The sequence below is a fragment of the Stegastes partitus genome, unplaced genomic scaffold (assembly GCF_000690725.1).
Source record: "Stegastes partitus isolate 25-593 unplaced genomic scaffold, Stegastes_partitus-1.0.2 Scaffold252, whole genome shotgun sequence".
NCBI classification, from domain to species: domain Eukaryota; kingdom Metazoa; phylum Chordata; class Actinopteri; family Pomacentridae; genus Stegastes; species Stegastes partitus.
The window spans coordinates 287,926-304,332 of record NW_007577983.1 but is presented as its reverse complement, the minus strand read 5'-3'; the positions used below and the strand labels follow the sequence as shown (position 1 = coordinate 304,332).

At 42.4% G+C, this 16,407-nt stretch overlaps 1 protein-coding gene across 1 annotated transcript; it reads right to left on the bottom strand.

The window, feature by feature from the left end:
- Positions 1 to 6,661: 6,661 nt before the first annotated feature.
- Positions 6,662 to 16,407, bottom strand: lpcat2 (lysophosphatidylcholine acyltransferase 2). Its single transcript, XM_008281943.1, has 14 exons — positions 16,236 to 16,407; positions 15,678 to 15,820; positions 13,555 to 13,772; positions 11,932 to 12,044; positions 11,510 to 11,570; positions 11,081 to 11,139; positions 10,703 to 10,737; positions 10,474 to 10,528; positions 10,065 to 10,147; positions 9,532 to 9,657; positions 9,280 to 9,433; positions 8,276 to 8,374; positions 7,636 to 7,777; positions 6,662 to 7,541 (listed from the first exon to the last, which is right to left on the bottom strand). The coding sequence occupies exons 1-14, from the start codon at positions 16,344 to 16,346 to the stop codon at positions 7,363 to 7,365; spliced, it is 1,578 nt and encodes a 525-aa protein (XP_008280165.1). The 5' UTR covers positions 16,347 to 16,407; the 3' UTR covers positions 6,662 to 7,362.

Here is a 16,407-nt window from a genome sequence, read left to right as displayed (position 1 = left end):
AGGACCGCTATCCCGCTGACAAAAATCGGATAAGCAAGTGTTCTCCACCGGCACTACAGGTGACACCTCCGCGTACATCGGCTAGAGAAGAGGGGAGAGAAACAGAGAGTTTGGAGAGGTTTGGTGTCCGTGCGTAAAGTTACGCACAGCAGAAAACAGATTAGGACTGCGAGGGAAATATGAGACATTATTACTCCTAAAGCATCTAAAGTCTGTGTGCTACTAGTCTAAGTACAGCATTAAGACAAAACAGTGTGAGTGCAGTCTGATGTGCAGCAATAGCAGGTGTCAAGTGAAAGATACTTCAGAGCAAATTCCTCTCTACGTCACCAGGCGCGCTGAGCGCATTGTGCGCTGAACAATCTGCTCATAAAACAATTAGCTTAAACATTACTCATAAGGATAATGAGAGAGATAAATGGCTATTTGAATTTGTCACCGACACTAAAGCAATTTAAAGCCGTGCAAAATGAAAAGGCTTTCCTCCATACGTGGTAAAGCTAGGGACACCTCTCCATGACCCGATGCTGCTGTTGTCCAGACGCATCTGAGGGAAGACTGCCCATTCTGAAGGAACTTTAAGACTCGCCTTCTCCAGCAGGCACGATATCAAATGCGTGCTTTAAATCGGTTTTCTCTCTCTCTTCCACGTGATATTTTATAATTGAACACTTTCTCTCCAGTTTGATGTCGACTTGGCATGACCATCTTTAGGATGAGCTCAAGTTCCCATAAACTTCATCTACTTCTGGTATTAAGACTAATCCACGTGGAGTGGAGCCTAATATGACAATGCGATTTTTCTAAAAATCGAACGTGTTGTTCAGAGATAATAATACCAATAATAACAAAACACGCAGTCTAAACTTGCTTAATCGTGTTTATTTATTTGACCAAGAAGTTTTTGGGGTGGAGAAGAGGATAAAAAAAGATAAATAAATTATGTATTTGTGTATCAGACCGGAGCTTGGATTTAACATTGTGCAGCAGATATAAGATCACTTTCCGCTCAGGTTCCTACAGTACTTGAATTTAACATACAACAAAACTTTTTTAATGTTTTAATTTGAACTTTATCTGTTTCTTCTCTGTACTAAACAGATTGAATTACAGTTTTCTAAGAAGCCGTAAAAGCACTGTGTTCCATGTGTAATTCAATTCTACAGCAGCTTTTGCCGGGGGCAATGATTTCTATTAGATATGGTTGATCAGTTCATCCCATTAAAGTCAATGAATGTCCTCTTTGCTCTCCAGTGCTTGTTTTATAAAACCCTAATAGGGTTGGTTTTGGGTGTTTTGTTTGTAAGGATTGAATAACTGCAGTGATGGTAAAGCAAGAGGCCAGGTAACAAGGGAGGATACGGCATTATTACTGTTGTTTTCTCCTGAATTAGTTACATTTTTGCAATTTATTATGCGTCGTCAGCTACATTTGAATATGCAACTTGTAGCCAAGACTCACTACTGATTTGTGTTGTGTGATTGTGTGTGCCAGGGAGTGCATGTCTGGTGTTATGTTCAACAAGTGGGCTTTCTCAGATGTCTAAGTAAGGAACAGTAGCATATGCAGTTTAATGGAAGCTGTCCTCACAGTCCAGGTGCATGTTGCAGAAAATGGACAGTAACAAGTATACACTGCACCCATAACCTTGGACGAGCTGTGTCCACGGAGGAGTACAGAACTGCTCAAGGCAAAATGATATCAGCCTTCACCTTTTACCTTGATCATCTCGGATCCCTTATTGTGGCTGTGAACGACTCCTGAGACCTCCCTTCTCTCTCTCTCTCTCAAGGTTCGGGCTCTCCCCCGTCGACCTTAGGATGAGAAGCTAATAAAACACGACGCAGCCTCTCAGCAGCCACAATACGACCCTCTGGATTTAACCTGAGCATGTAGTTGAGGTCAAAGCACAGGTTTTCTTCCTACCTGACTGTGCCTGTAAAGCTACTTCTTTACAAATGTGCATGCGATGACGATAACCTGCAGCTTCGGTCTGAGTAAGAGCTACATCATAAAAAGCTCCTTAACTTCACAGGGCGCGTATAAGAATGTTTTACGGCACAGCTTAAATGAGATTTTTCCAGATTGTCCCGTGTATGTGTGGGTGGGGATTTTAAATTTGTGCTCATTGGTAATTAAAAGAATAGCATTCTGACATTAAAGACCTTCCTCCTGACGAATGAAAAACTACAAAAAAATGTTCTTTTGTCATTCCTCAGACTTCAGGTCATGACTACGTGGCAGTTAGGTCATGGCATTAGCACTGAGTGGGGTTTGTTTTGTTCTGCACCCCATTAAAGCTCTCTGGTTTAAATCTTTTAAGTGTCATTAAGCTTCTCCCTCTGGGCTTTACTAGTATCTGCAAAGATTTAAGTACCTCAGCAATGTTAAGTCTTTTTCCCTACATGCTGTTATACATTGAGTGAGAAAAATAGTCAGATGTCCGGCGACGGAGAGCCGCAACTCTCGACACATCTGGGAAACGTGGCTCATGTTAACTAAAAAGGTGCGAGCTAGTAGAGTGGCTTCTTTTACTTTAGCCAACAATCTGTGAGAACGTGGTGCTCAAAATGCATAAAATAATAACTGGGGTCTTTTTTAGCTGTCTCCTTCATCTATATGTCAAAGGGCTTTATGCCATCCTTTCAATCCCCAAGCAAGTGGTGAATGAAGAACACAATAGGGGGTACATACAAGCTGACTTTGAATGGTGGGTAGTAATTAGGGGGCACAAAAAAGGGGGGGAGGCCTGACAGCGTGAGGGTTGGCGTGATTGCTGTTTGAACTGTGAGAGTGGCTGGAAAAAAAAAAGGGGGGGGAAAAAAACAGGCTGTGGTTGATCAATAAGTCTCATAGGAAAAGACAGTCATGTTAAGATTAGAATCAGAATTAACTTATCACCTATAAGAGACACATTCAATTTCCATACGCTCATTTCTGTTTTTCTATTATGTAAGTGTTGCATAAGACACAGTGTGGAGCAGTCATGGACACTGTACCACATCATAGTTTCCTTCACTGGATTCCTAGAAGTAAGAGGAGAGAAACTGGTGAGAGTGATTGTTTTTTCCTTGTCTCGTGGGGCTAATAGGGATGAGTTTGAGTTTGTTTGGAAATCGTAAACATTTCAAGTTATTTGGCTAAAATGCAAATATCTTATTCCCAACCTCCCTCTGACCCATCTTTGTATATCACACAGGAAAACTTGTTGCCCGTCATTCAGAAAATATCTGGAAAAGAATCAAACAAAAAGATGTGAAACACCCAAAAACAGTGAGCGAGGAAACAAACGTTGGCCTGCAGATATACGGAGCAGATACCGGTGCTGGATGACTGGTGTTTCACACGGTTCCTCAAACTTTGCCCTCATCGGGACCTTCGCTGTTCCTATAAACCATCACATGGGAAATGAGGAACAATCACTTTCCTGAGAATATAATAGGAGAGAGAAAATCAACAAGGTGTCATCTGGTGCGATAAGGAAAAGTAACAATGAGATTTGGAGGAACTCCCTGAAGAGTTGAAGGCGATGGACTGCCAGGCTCCAAACCCCGCAGGAGTCAAGGGTGGTGCGAAGATGTGCGTGAGTGTGTGTGTGCTTGAAGGGAGTCACAATGAAAATGTCTAAATATCCACCCCATGCCAGTGTCTGTAAAAGTAAACATCCCTCCGGAGCAGCTGGACAAAAGCCATGTCTGCTCCGAGAGGGGACGAAGCCGTGGGTTCATCGTCACAAAGATACGTCAAGCTGCCAAGCATTGTTGAAACTTTACTTTAGATTTTTGTTGCGCGTCCCGAAGTTTGTCGGATACTCATTCTGCCATGTTGTCTAGTGGAAATATGCACAAGATAACGTACAAGACATGTACAAGGTGCTTTGAATCAGACATATAGCCTGAACATGAGCTTTTCAAAGCATAACTCCGGGCATGTGTACTTCTTTGTTCCATCCAGCATTTACAGTAGCCAGCAAATTCCCACTATTTCTCTAACCTGTAAGCTAATGTTCTTGCACATGTTGCTGCTTTTTGTTTTTTTTCTTTTTTTGGAAATCCTGCATGCGTGTTCGTCATACAGGAGGAAAGAGGGGTCACAGAAGTGTATATACACACCCAGGTATCCTGTTATTATGGGCCGGAAAGTCTTATCTATAGGAACATGAAAATACCTGTGATTTCTTCCTCTTATGCAACATCCCTAAAACAACCTAACAAAGCTTAATTGCTGTTTATTTTAATTATCTGTTGAAAAGAAAAGTGAAAAGACAAAAAAAACTGTTCTGTTGTACTTTGCTAGTCACACGGGTAAAACTTGGATGTATGTTTTTATAAAGAGGTAAGAGGATGTAGAAAATTAGAAGGTGTTAGAGTGGCATTTACCTGGTACGCTAAAAGTTGAACCTGTCAGCACTAAAACTAAATCACCCCCAAACTTTGTGAAATAAACGGCCGACTGAATCTTAATTTGCAGAGTGGACCTCAGCCAGGCCTCGTCTCGATTTTGCCCGAGCGAGCCGGCCTACCTGGCTAAATTGAGGCGCATAGTTGTGTCACATCAATTTAACGCTGAGGCCTGTCGGTTCTGACCTTTTCCTTCCAGCCCGGCACAGTGAGTCCTCCGACCGTTTCGAGGCCTGCGTCCGGCTTGCATCCACAAACAGAGGCTGCTCACTCACTCGGGTCCTGAGGAGACCAAATCAGATTACCAACACATATCTCCCACAATCTACTGCGACAGGATCACCCCCCAGGCAGGGCTGAAATGGATACAGCAATATACAACAGCCATCCAGAGGAGAAGCAGGCAGGATGGAGGGGCGTGGGGGCCAAAGAGGAGAGCGGGATCCGTGGGTAGGGAAGGAGTCGCGCTGCTGTACGAGCGGCAACAATGTGATTTAATTGATTCCATGCCATCTCATTAATTTTGATTAAAATGAAATGAGCCTCTGCACGTTTGAAAAGGTTAAAACAAATTGAAGGTGGAAATCACAGCTGGTAATCACAGTTTGTCTAACAGCGGGCTTTTAATGAAGAGCGCCGCTCTTCATCATTCATTTCAGCCTCCTCTGTGCAGAGCAAGACTGCGTTGTGTTTTTTTTTTTGTGTGTGTTTCTGCACATGTGTGAGCGCAGTCATCTCAGTTGAATTTAGAGCCGCATACATTAGCACGCATGTTAGGATCACGGCTTCTGACCGGGAATAAGCAGATGAATTAAAACTGACTCATGGTCCCAGCAGAAGTACATTTATAAGAGATGTCTGGACCAATAAGCGGATACATAAACCATTCAGTACCAAAGGAAGGAGTTATCAGATGAAAATGTTCTTTTTTGTAGACTGAGATTTACTCTGATTCTCAGTTTGAAAAAATAGACCAAAAATGGTTTTATGAACACATACAATATGTAATTTCCCAAATCTTTAATTACTTATTTGTTCCTTTAGTAATAAATTGTTCCTTTAGCGCACAAAAAAATTGCTGTATTTCTTCCCAATGCAGGTTTCATCTCACGGTAGAAACAGGTGGGGTCATGGAGAGGCCAAAGGAAAAAAAACCCAACTAGACAAGTCCTAATGCAGACAAACTGGGCAAACACAGTCCATAAATCATGATAAAGTAATTACTTTCTCAAAGACATTGTTAAGAGTTTCTGCATTTTGAACAAAAATGACAGATTTCCTACACTGTGTATGTTCAAGATAGAAGGTTTCTCTTGATTTTCTGCTGAGCGTACAGTTGATAACGTTAATCCTTCATATCATCCTTTACCTCATTTATTTTTGGTGTGTAAGCCCACTAATGGGTAAATGTAACATTCACTGCCACTTGTATGTTTTCTTTGCACGGTTGTTGCTTCAGTTCGAAATGTTTTATTGTACATAAAACACTTAGCCAGATAAGAAACCAATAACTCCACATACATGGACTATTTACCCAATATAGGCGTCATTCCTCATTGCTCAACACTGGGTCACGTATTAAACACACACGTATATACAGTATCTTCCTCTTACCAATACGTGCCTGAGCCTCATCAAAGTAAAGCATCGGCTACAATGACAAAAGCTATTGAAACCCACACAGCCAAGCAGACAAAGAACAGGCACAGCAGAGTTGTGACAGGTAGCTGCTGGCACCTTGTGGCGGTTTCAGAGAACCAGCAGCGCAGCCGCGGCCCGTTCATTGCATTTAGGCCTCATTATAAGCAAAGTCTGTAAAAGTCATTACAAGTTTCCTCAGAGATGAATACAAAAACACAAACCAGATAAGAGAATCGTACTCTTGTTTTATTTTAAAAAGCAAACTTTGCAGTGTTAACAAAAAAAAAAGGGAGGAAAGAAAAAAAAAAAAATCACATAATTGTAATACACCCTGCTAAATAAATAACAATGCCTCTAGTTAATCTGAACGCATACCCCGCTGGAATATGCTGTTGTGGAGAAACACTGTTGCCTTTTTGCTCACAAATTGCCCTATTTTCAGTGGTTGATTTGCTTTAGTAAACTTAAAGCTGCACAGACACGCTGCTGCCTCAGCAACAACGATCTTCAGTAGAAATGCAAATGGATACACATGCAAAGCAAACCTCTGGCTAATTATACAGCCGTCTTACAAGGTCTGTGTCCCTGAGCGCAGGAAAAAAGTGTAACGCACAGCATCTATGCTTGTTGTACACGTAGCTTTAATACAGAATATCTCTGGGTTGGCAGACTGGAAAGATCTTAATAAAGCTTACTGTACACTAATTATATTGTAACACAGAAGCACAAGGACTCTTTGCTTATATTTAAAAATGTGTTGGTTTGGCAATTTTTTTTTTTTACTCATTTACAGAAAAAAAACAAAACAAAACACAAAGACAAAGGATAAGGTACACAAGGCTGTGTTCATCTCAGTCCAAGAGAAGGTAAGCTCAGGCTACACAAAAACAGTCCAAAACATGGTGATTAAGTACATCATAACACACTGTCTCTAAGATCAGAACTCTAAAGGTTGGTTCGGATAGTTCATTAAAACACATTTTCATCCTTGTTTTTTTTTTTTTTTTTTATCCTCTTGATGGACACGTAACCACAATCACACACACACACACACAACTTTACAAGATGTAAAAAGTCACAAAACACGCTCCTTGTGCCATGACTTGGGGAAATAGTTCTTTAAAATCTCTATAAGGCACTAAAATTGAAAACACAAGCACTCTAAAACCGTCTATAAAAACGCAAGCGTTTGACTGAATATGGCTCTGCTGTGGCGATAACTTGAATTTTCTATTTATACGCCAACGAGGTGGCAGATGACGGTCTTGCAGTTTTTTTTTTCTCTCTCAGTGCAGTCAAAGTTCACGGTCGTCTTAAGTCTCAGTCGTCTTTTTTATCAGAGGTGCTGTCTTCTTGCTTTTCCTCTGAACTGATCTGACCGGTCAGCTCCAGTTCTCCCGGACTTGCCTCCTGAATCGCTTGGTATCTCTGAAGCTCCAGGTAGGTAGTGAAGAGCTTCGCGTACTCCGGGTGGGTCGTGGCAAAGGCTTGAAATTCACCTGAAGAATCACAGGCACAGAGAAACACATGAGGATAGTAATATCTAATATACAATATGGTAATAAAAGTCTAAAATGTGCAGAATCTACTTACTGAAGGTGATGAAACCGGAGCCATCGGCATCAATTTCCTTGAAGAGTTTGACCATGTTTAGATCCGACACGCCCAGAGCAGAGCGCAGCAGAGCGGTAAACTCCTCCCGGGTGATTTTCTCATCCTCATCTGTGTCAAACAGCTACAAAGGAGAAAGTAGAGACATTTCTAGGTGGCTTTTGAGTATTTGCAGGAAATGATTGAAAGTATGAAACGAGTAGGCAGGTGAGAAAATCCCACATAAAAATAACTTTCGGCAGATCGGTCGCACAAAAATAACCCTTCAGCTGCATTACATAAACACCAGAACCGTTTGTCCAAAACTACATCTGACCTTATGGCCGGAGAAGCATCTCCATGCTTTGCAACAACAGATACGCATTGTTAACTTGACATTATTCAAGTCTGCCTGAATGCCGACTCTGTTCGTCCTACAGTACTGCTGTAAAGTTCGAACTGGGACACTCAATCTTAGTTACAGCATGTCAGAAATCTCATCGGGATGAAATGAATAAAGCAGCTAAATCTGCACGATGGATGTGAAGAACAGCTGTGTTGCCAGCCCAGATGAGCCAATGAAGTGGACGCCATGCAAATTTCTGCACAACATTCAGGCTTGAGTAGAAGTTTTCCGTCCTACCTGGAAAGCCATTCGTAGAACGTCTTCTGTGTTCGCTGGCCGACACAAGATGGTCACACCGATGACGTACTCTCTAAAGTCAATGGTTCCATCGCCGTTCTAGACAGGGTCAAAGAGGCAGCAACACAAATGCTTTGTTAAATCCTTCCAAACACACTTTGATAGTAATGAATTCAGAGGTGAGACGAATAACGTCAGCTGCATTGTATTACAATTATTATTAATGGTTTCTCTCTCAGCTGGTGCATAATTATGAAACAGCCAACTGTTCAAACTGTGAGGAGCCTACAGACATCGGATCAGGTAATGGGCCAGAGACTCCTAATGAAAATGAACATTTCTTTAGCCACCAAACTGTTTTTGTGCTCGCAGGTGTTTTGGTGTGGGTGTTTTTGGGTTTAATTTCCGAAGATGTAATTTCGAGATGCTCCTGTTTAGTCTTGGATTTTTGTCTTTTAACATTCTGGGACCACGTATCCCCTGGAATCCAAACATTATCGAATCTCATCCTGTAATTTACTGACATCTGTGTAGTATCTAGTATCAAGACAAAAGCAGAAGTAGTTTCTACAAAAGTCCATTGTCTAGAGATGGGGAACCTCTGCACCACACACTTCTGGAGGACAGGGGATTGTTTTTGCTCACTGAAGTGGCTGTTAGAGGTTGTTTTTATTCTTTTAATCTTCTCTTTCCACTCAAATCTCTAGTGGACATACCGAGGAAGGAGTCTGAACTGCTTTGATCATAATTTCCCTTTTCCGGTTGTATAAACCCTCATGCTGTGATGGTCCGGTCAACTGTGTTTTCATTGGTGCATGTGATATACAGTGATATAATACTATTCTGTAAGTGGAAGTTTTTCTGCTGTACCAAGACTTATTAGAACATCATGGGCTGTGTGTCAACAAAAGAAAGTTCAGTACTTTATTGGTCATTAGTATAATGTTAGTTGCTCTGGTTATGTAGAATCATGAAGCCAGATATTTGCTACACAGGTGTCTCACCCTGTCGAACAATGCGAACAGCTCCTCGAGGACTGGGTTGACAGGTAGCTTCAGGAATCTGGCAAACTCCTCGATGGTTATGCGTCCTCCCTTACAGGAGCTGGCCATGGATGCAAAACCCTCAAGTTCCTTCCTTACATTGTCCCACTTCAGACTAGGTGAGCAGGGCACAAAAACAAGGTTCATGCCATGATCAACAAAACCTCCAAGCACACATGTCAGCGTTAATATCCCTGCCTAGATAAGTCTTACTTGAGTTTGCGGCTGATTTTGGTGAACTCAACCAGGCCAGCCTCCATGGGAAGAGTTAGCTCACCAGCTGAGATCATTAGACGGCAGTCCTCGTATGTATGGTCTGTCACTGGAACTCCCAAAGCCCTGAAAAGGCAGAGAGTTTGCATATGTAGCGGTGAGCTGAAAGGCTTTTAAAGAGCGACAAGCAGCAGGCAGTGACGATATGCAAAGATTAAAGAGATCAGAGCGGCGCAATAACCAAAATCACTGCACACTAATGTAGATCAAAGGACAGTAATAAATGCACGACTGGTTTGCATCATATTAAAATGCAAACTCTCCACCACGGATCATTTGTTTTTTTCATCAAGCATCATATGTGTTATTCATTGCTTTTATTTCTTGCATAAACACACTTTGTTCTTCTGTGTACGTGGTCAATGCAATGTGCACTTTAAGGCAAGGAAAAGTTGTATGGCACCTTTCAATAACCAGGCAACACAAAGTGCATGGCATAAGAAATAACAGGGATAAGACAAATGCGCACTTACTGAGCCATGGCTTCTCGCACTCTGCTGGCAAACAGAGCGGGGGTTTTCTTCTCCTCGTCTGTGGGGATGTGCGTCGGCAGGAACTGGAACACAGAGCAAACAGATGAAAAAAAAAAAGTCACAAGGAAGGTCAAATAGAAAGTAAACTCATAAACCTCTGCGTGGAAGCTAAATCCCCGCCTCCTGCAGAAAAGACATCTCAGACATAGTACCTCTGAGTACAGCACGAGTCAACATCAGTGAATGGCTCACTGCCAGTAAAGCTGCACACATTTCCTCACGTCTAAAGTTTTCTTGAAACTAATGTTGCACAATTATATGTAATATCTCAAAGAACTGACGCTTCGCATACTAATGTACTACATCTTATTAGGATGCACGCACTAAGTGAAAGCAGGAAGCCTGTTACCTCTATCTCGACCGTGGTGTAGAGCTGGCACAGTGTTAGAAGCAGTAGCGTCTTCCTGCACAGTTCACAAACAGGACAGTGGATTAAACGGTGCCAAAAGGTGTTGCAATACAAGCCGATTATATTGCTGTTGTGTTATAATAGAATTTACTGTCAGAAAAAGCAGTAGCAGATACAGCTTCTGTAAAACATGCACGCTATAGGATTCAGGAATCTGATGCATACTCACGAGCTGAAACCTTGCCAAGTCCAAGTCACTGTATCCTGTAAGGAAAAAGGTGCGATGCATGATGATTAATAAAACATAAACACACAGGGATGGGACGGTATGTGCGTTAAGTATTACCTAAGCTCCTAGTGTTGCTGTCTTTTTAACTCAAGAACCGAAATATGAAAAATAGACAAGGACGATAACTATCTAAAAAATGTTCCGCTTCGGCATGCTGACGGTCCGCGTGTTATTCTTGGATGGAAGTCAGCGATTGCAAGATGCGTCCTTCATCTTCGGCTCAGCCTCTCCGTATTTATCTTCTGTGTAAACTCTGGAGTGCAGCACAGTGTGCACTTTGTCTGCTACATGAGCCGTATAGTAATAACAAACACTCACCAGCGTGTTCGGGTACCTCATGAGCACAGGCTGCACTGGGACCCCTGGGATGAAGGCACCTATGGGTGGGGAAAATATATCATGAAGAACAAAAAACATACGTGCATTTACGAATGGATGCGAGCTGGACATCTGTGAGACTTTACCCCGGATAGTTTTCTGGGTTTCAGTCAACAAGTCAATGTACAAACCATGTCGCATAATGACTGATTGGAGTGTATGATCAAGTGTTCCGTCTGTTGTGTAGCCTTTCTGCTCAGTGGATTAGATTTAAGGGTACTTGATGTACTCTAAGCAACAGTTTAATAGAAAATAGTTGATAGTTGTTTTGAATTTGACCTTTTTTCTTTTCTGTATTTAGCAGGTTATGTTTCAAAAGAACGATCTGCTCACGTTTACATTACATGAAATTTCCATCTTATATCTTACCTTGTTTGAAGGTAATGAGACATGAGCGATTCGTGCATGTCCCCTCTGGAAATATCAGAACCTGGAGAGCAAAGAATCATTAAGAAACGTTAAAATCACACATTGTATAGTTGTTATCAAGTATGCAATGCATTCTGCTGATTCTTACGATATGCAAGGGGCGCTTTTTGAAATAATTCCAGTCAACATGAACTTTTGCTCGTTCTCGGACAGCACTTAGAAAAGAACCATAATTATACAGTGTGACCCTCCAAAATTGACAAAGGGAACCGTGAAGCCAAACCCACATCCTGAGTTACGGCTCTTGGGGTTTCAGAGCTGACAAACTTTTTTTTTCTCTGCAGCTATAATTCATGTTGATACCAGCAAATTAATATTAGAGCCATTTTTGCTTGACAGTGTTTGTTTGTGTTATGACAGACCTGTGGCCAGTGGCCTCCAGATTTGGCTCTCTTGTCTATCTCTTGGATAGTATTCTTCCTGGAGTCAGGGTCCTTTCTGGACACCAGCACGGGTTGGAGACAGCGCACGAACCCTGCAGAGAAGGCAAAACACCCACAGAAAAGCACACACTTAGAAGAGTGGAAAGTAGGAACTGGTGTTAAACAGGGCAAAGCAATGTCAGCAGTCACTTAATGATGATACCACAGGCTACATGGTGCATTTCCTAAATCATTCTTATCATTTGCAAAGCAGTGAATGCATTTCTGGTATCAGTTCTTACACCAGGCCATGGATTATCTGCATAAGCTTGTAACTTGTTTGGCGATGACTGTAATTTCAAACTATTGCAAGAGACTGGACAGGATTCAAATATACGTCTTTACTGTTTGCACTGTAATTTGTTGACAGACCATATTATTGCGATACAGAAGAAAGAAAAAAAAAGACGCCACTGTTTTACAGCACTGCATAGCACAAAGGGGAAAAAACACCTCACAGCAGACGCCTGCAGAGGTTGGATAAGACATTCCAAAAGATTCTTTCCACACTGTATTACATAGGGAAGATATCCGTTGTGATGTGGATGAGAATCTGTGGCCCGGCAGACGGAAACATCGGGAGGTGTAGAAACACTGTAATTGTCCATACGGCGCTGCATGTACAGGTCTGCCTCAGCTCTGTTGCCAATGATTACATGTGAGCTATGCAATGCTGTAAAACACTCAGGTTATGTCAGGACACAAAAAGTCTGACAAAACAAGGTAGAAAATGTAATGCACAGATTACACCAGCTGTTGAGCAAACAACGATGTTTAGGGGGTAAGACTATTCAACAAAGAACCGGCATCTTACATTTTAGTCTACATGACACTTAACAATTTACAATGGGGAATTTGTAAATGATAGTCAGATTGAGGGGCTGCAAGGTGGATCAGTGGTTAGCACTGTTGCCTCGCAGCTAGAAGGTTGCCGGTTCGCATCCTGGTGAGGACACTCGGGATCTCTGTGTGGAGTTTGCATGTTCTCCCTGTGCAGCGTGGGTTCTCTTCGGGTTCTCCGGCTTCCTCCCACACAGTCCAAAAACATGTCCGTAGGTATGAATGTGAGTGTGCTTGGTTGTCTGTCTCTAAGTGTAGCCCTGTGATAGACTGGTGATCTGTCCAGGGTGTCCCCTGCCTTCACCCTAAGTTCAGCTGGGATAGACTCCAGCCCCCCTGCGACCCCAGTGAGAATTAAGCGGTGTATAGATAATGGATGGATAGTTAGATAGATAAAAAAAAATCCAAAGTATTGAACTGATTAATATCCTTCAGTATAAGTTAATTAGCTTGCATTTCATACCATAAAAGCCTCCAGTAGCTCCTCACACTCTCATCGAAGGTGTGAAATTGCACAGTCACACACAGGCAGACGGAAATAAACCATATGACAGATAGGTTTCATACTTGTGTATATTTTCACAAGTTCTCTTACACACACACACACACACACACACACACACAAAGTGGAAGTTTCTAGAACAAAAAAAAAACGTTCCCTCAGGCGCACACGCCCCTACTTCCCTGCACTGACACAACAAAGCAAAAGAAAGCGTGTCTCACTGCCAAAGATGGGTGTAGCCAAGTTCTCGACACGGGAGACGGTGGAGGGCAGGCCCGCCACAATGCACACAATCCCATCAAAAAAGGTGGAGTGGGGGGCCACAGCCAGGATGGGGGCCTCGCTGCTGCCGACCTGCTTCCCCTTGACCACCACTCTGAAGCCCATGCAGAAGTAATAAGCCCTTCCCAAGGCAGCCATCACCCTCTGACACATAAATCTGCAGATGACAAGAAATGCTTTGGATTACTGAGCGTTAGTAAATTATGAGAAATGGAATGAAGAAAAGTGCGTGTTTATCTTGTGCTCTCTTACACTATCCTAAGATAGAAACCAAGACAGAAAGTCTTAAACTTCTTTCCAGATGTATAAATTTGGCTGATAAACTATTTTAGATAAGTTTACAGCATGATTCTTAGACCTTTTTTTTTTAAACTTATGGACTGAGAGGAAAGAATTTCAGCAACAGGAAGAGTTGCACCATTCCTGTAAACCCCCAAATTGCAAAGAAAGTTACCTTCACCACTTACTTCCTCAGAATCTAGAGAAAGGGGAGGATGTCTTAATACGACCTGAAACCCTGTGACAAAACGATGAATGAAAACTCTTCAAACTTAAGAGTACAAATCTAAGAATATTTATAGCTGCATTAATCCTCCTGACGCAATGCATTGAAGAGTAAGAAGCTTAAATTACCAATCAGGTTAATATGGCTAAGATATGGCCCCCTTCATTTTACAGGTGGCACAGAGCAACATGAACTGAGACCATTTACAGGTTTTGAGGCCAAAGTTCCTTTGCCTTTGTGATAATTGCGCAAGGTGTGGAGCATACCATCCAGCATGTGAGCTGAGAGTGGCTTCATACTCTCTTTTTTTTAAAACAAAAAACAATCATGCATTGGTCTGCGTGGTTACGTGTTGATTCAAAATGAGTTTCACATCATCTCATAGCAAACCTAGATTTTAAAGATATCCTCAACCCACACTGAGTATATCTATAAACAGGATATAGATATTGTAACCCAACAAGATAAGCTTTCCTCTCAGTCACTCACCATGTTTGGTCATAATCATTAAGAAAACTGAGCTCTAAGTTCACAAGAGCTGAGTGCATTACAGCAACATGACGCAGCTACATGCAAAGTGGAATGTGTTTTTAAATGCTGCAGGCTGTTGAGGTAAAATACGACACTGCAAGCACTTCTATGGATTATTCTGTAGACCTTAAATGATATTTACATGCTGTAATCACACTAATATAGTCAAACTGATGACACAATTAAATAATTACATAGACTATGATTACTAAAAGTACTGTCTAGTGCTATTGTTGGGATTACTGTTGAAAAGTTAGTTCTAAATGTACATAGATCACTTTTTCAGTTCCTCTCAAGCCCTGAGTAATACCACCATTTCCTTTCTGAGAACAGTGGGGAACTGAGATGAAGTAATGCTTGTGAGGCAGATATGATCTCAAAAGCATGATTCGGCAGAACAGCATGCAGCTGCACATTCTTCAAGTCATGTCAGGCGTTATTATTTTTGAAAATGCGCTGCCTTTAGCTCTGTGTTCTCGTCCAATTTAGAGAGCCTGGAAGCACACTTATTCTCCTGCTTTACTGCTTTAGCAAAACGCACCATTTTGATAGATATAATACATGTTTTAAAGTACATTTCAATGTAGTCTTTCATCAATAGCTGCATTGAGATGCACGGAATAGATGGGCAGCTAACTTCCTTGTTGTCAGTTAAGAGATAAGACTTTAAAATAACGGCCAGTGTTTGCAAATGCTTTGCAAATCCAACATGTTTGCATTGGCCTGCAGCAGCAGCAGCAAAAAAAAATCAATAGGAAGGTGGGCTTGTGATGCACCTGGTTAATAATACAGTCGGCCAAACTCACTAACATTAACTGAATGTGCATGTAAACAAATCTGATGCCAAACAGGTCGCATAATGTGTGCTTAGTAATAACTGAGTTGTTGTTATTTAGTTTATTTTTTTTAATAGTGCCAAAGGGAGTGCGATATCCAGAAGGCCACGGCCTCTGCTGGCAGCCTGTGATGGTGCCCATGAGGCTTGGCCACCTCTGTGGGAGGCTGTGTGTTAGTATCCATAGTTACCGTCTCCAGCCTGTCATTGGCTCCACGGCTCCTTTCAGAGGATGCCTGAAGGTTATAATGACGGACACTGGCCATGTCACCATCAGAACCAGGGACACGAGGATGGCGCGAACAGGAAGCAGGAAGATTCCCAGCAGGACGCACTGCAGGGAGAAAGAGAGGAGGGTATGCACCCATCAGACGGTGCAGGCCTGAGACCACACACACACACACACACACACACACCACAGTGACCAACACCCCGACGTTCCAAAGCGCACAAATATGCACAAGTCTAACAATCCACATCGGCTCTCTAGAAAACACACAACGGCTCTCATTGTTTGTGCTGCACATAACGAGCCTTTACAAGCCGATTGTCACAGCCTCAGTGGAGCAGATTATAGGCCCTGCTTGGTTACACAGCAGCCTGCGTGAGTGTGTGTGTGTGAGAGAGAGAGTGTGTGTGTAATCTCACACTGTGCGCGCCGCGTTGCCAAAAGCGATGACTATTCTTCAAAAGCCTGCCTGTTTTCTGTTTTTTTTAAGCATCCTACTCAGCTGAAACGCCATACTCACTTTAATAATAGCAGCTTTGGTTAGTTTGGTGTCTTGAACAAACGGGTTGATGACCGCTGGCAGCAGCAGGGACTGCTGCCTCGGCAGGGCGAACACTCGCTGCGGCGGCATGGCAGTCCGGTCAGCGCAGGAAATCAGGCGAATGTTGCGGCCGAGGCGCCTTTAGGTTATC

What these genes read in the sequence shown, in the direction of transcription:
- lpcat2 (XM_008281943.1), bottom strand. Translation starts at nt 16,346, where the DNA reads ATGCCGCCGCAGCGAGTGTTCGCCCTGCCGAGGCAGCAGTCCCTGCTG. An exon ending in ACTTGGCAAGGTTTCAGCTC is followed by an intron (nt 10,529 to 10,702) that starts GTGAGTATGCAT and finishes TGAACTGTGCAG; the next exon opens with GAAGACGCTACTGCTTCTAA. An exon ending in ACACCACGGTCGAGATAGAG is followed by an intron (nt 10,148 to 10,473) that starts GTAACAGGCTTC and finishes TCTGTGTTCCAG; the next exon opens with TTCCTGCCGACGCACATCCC.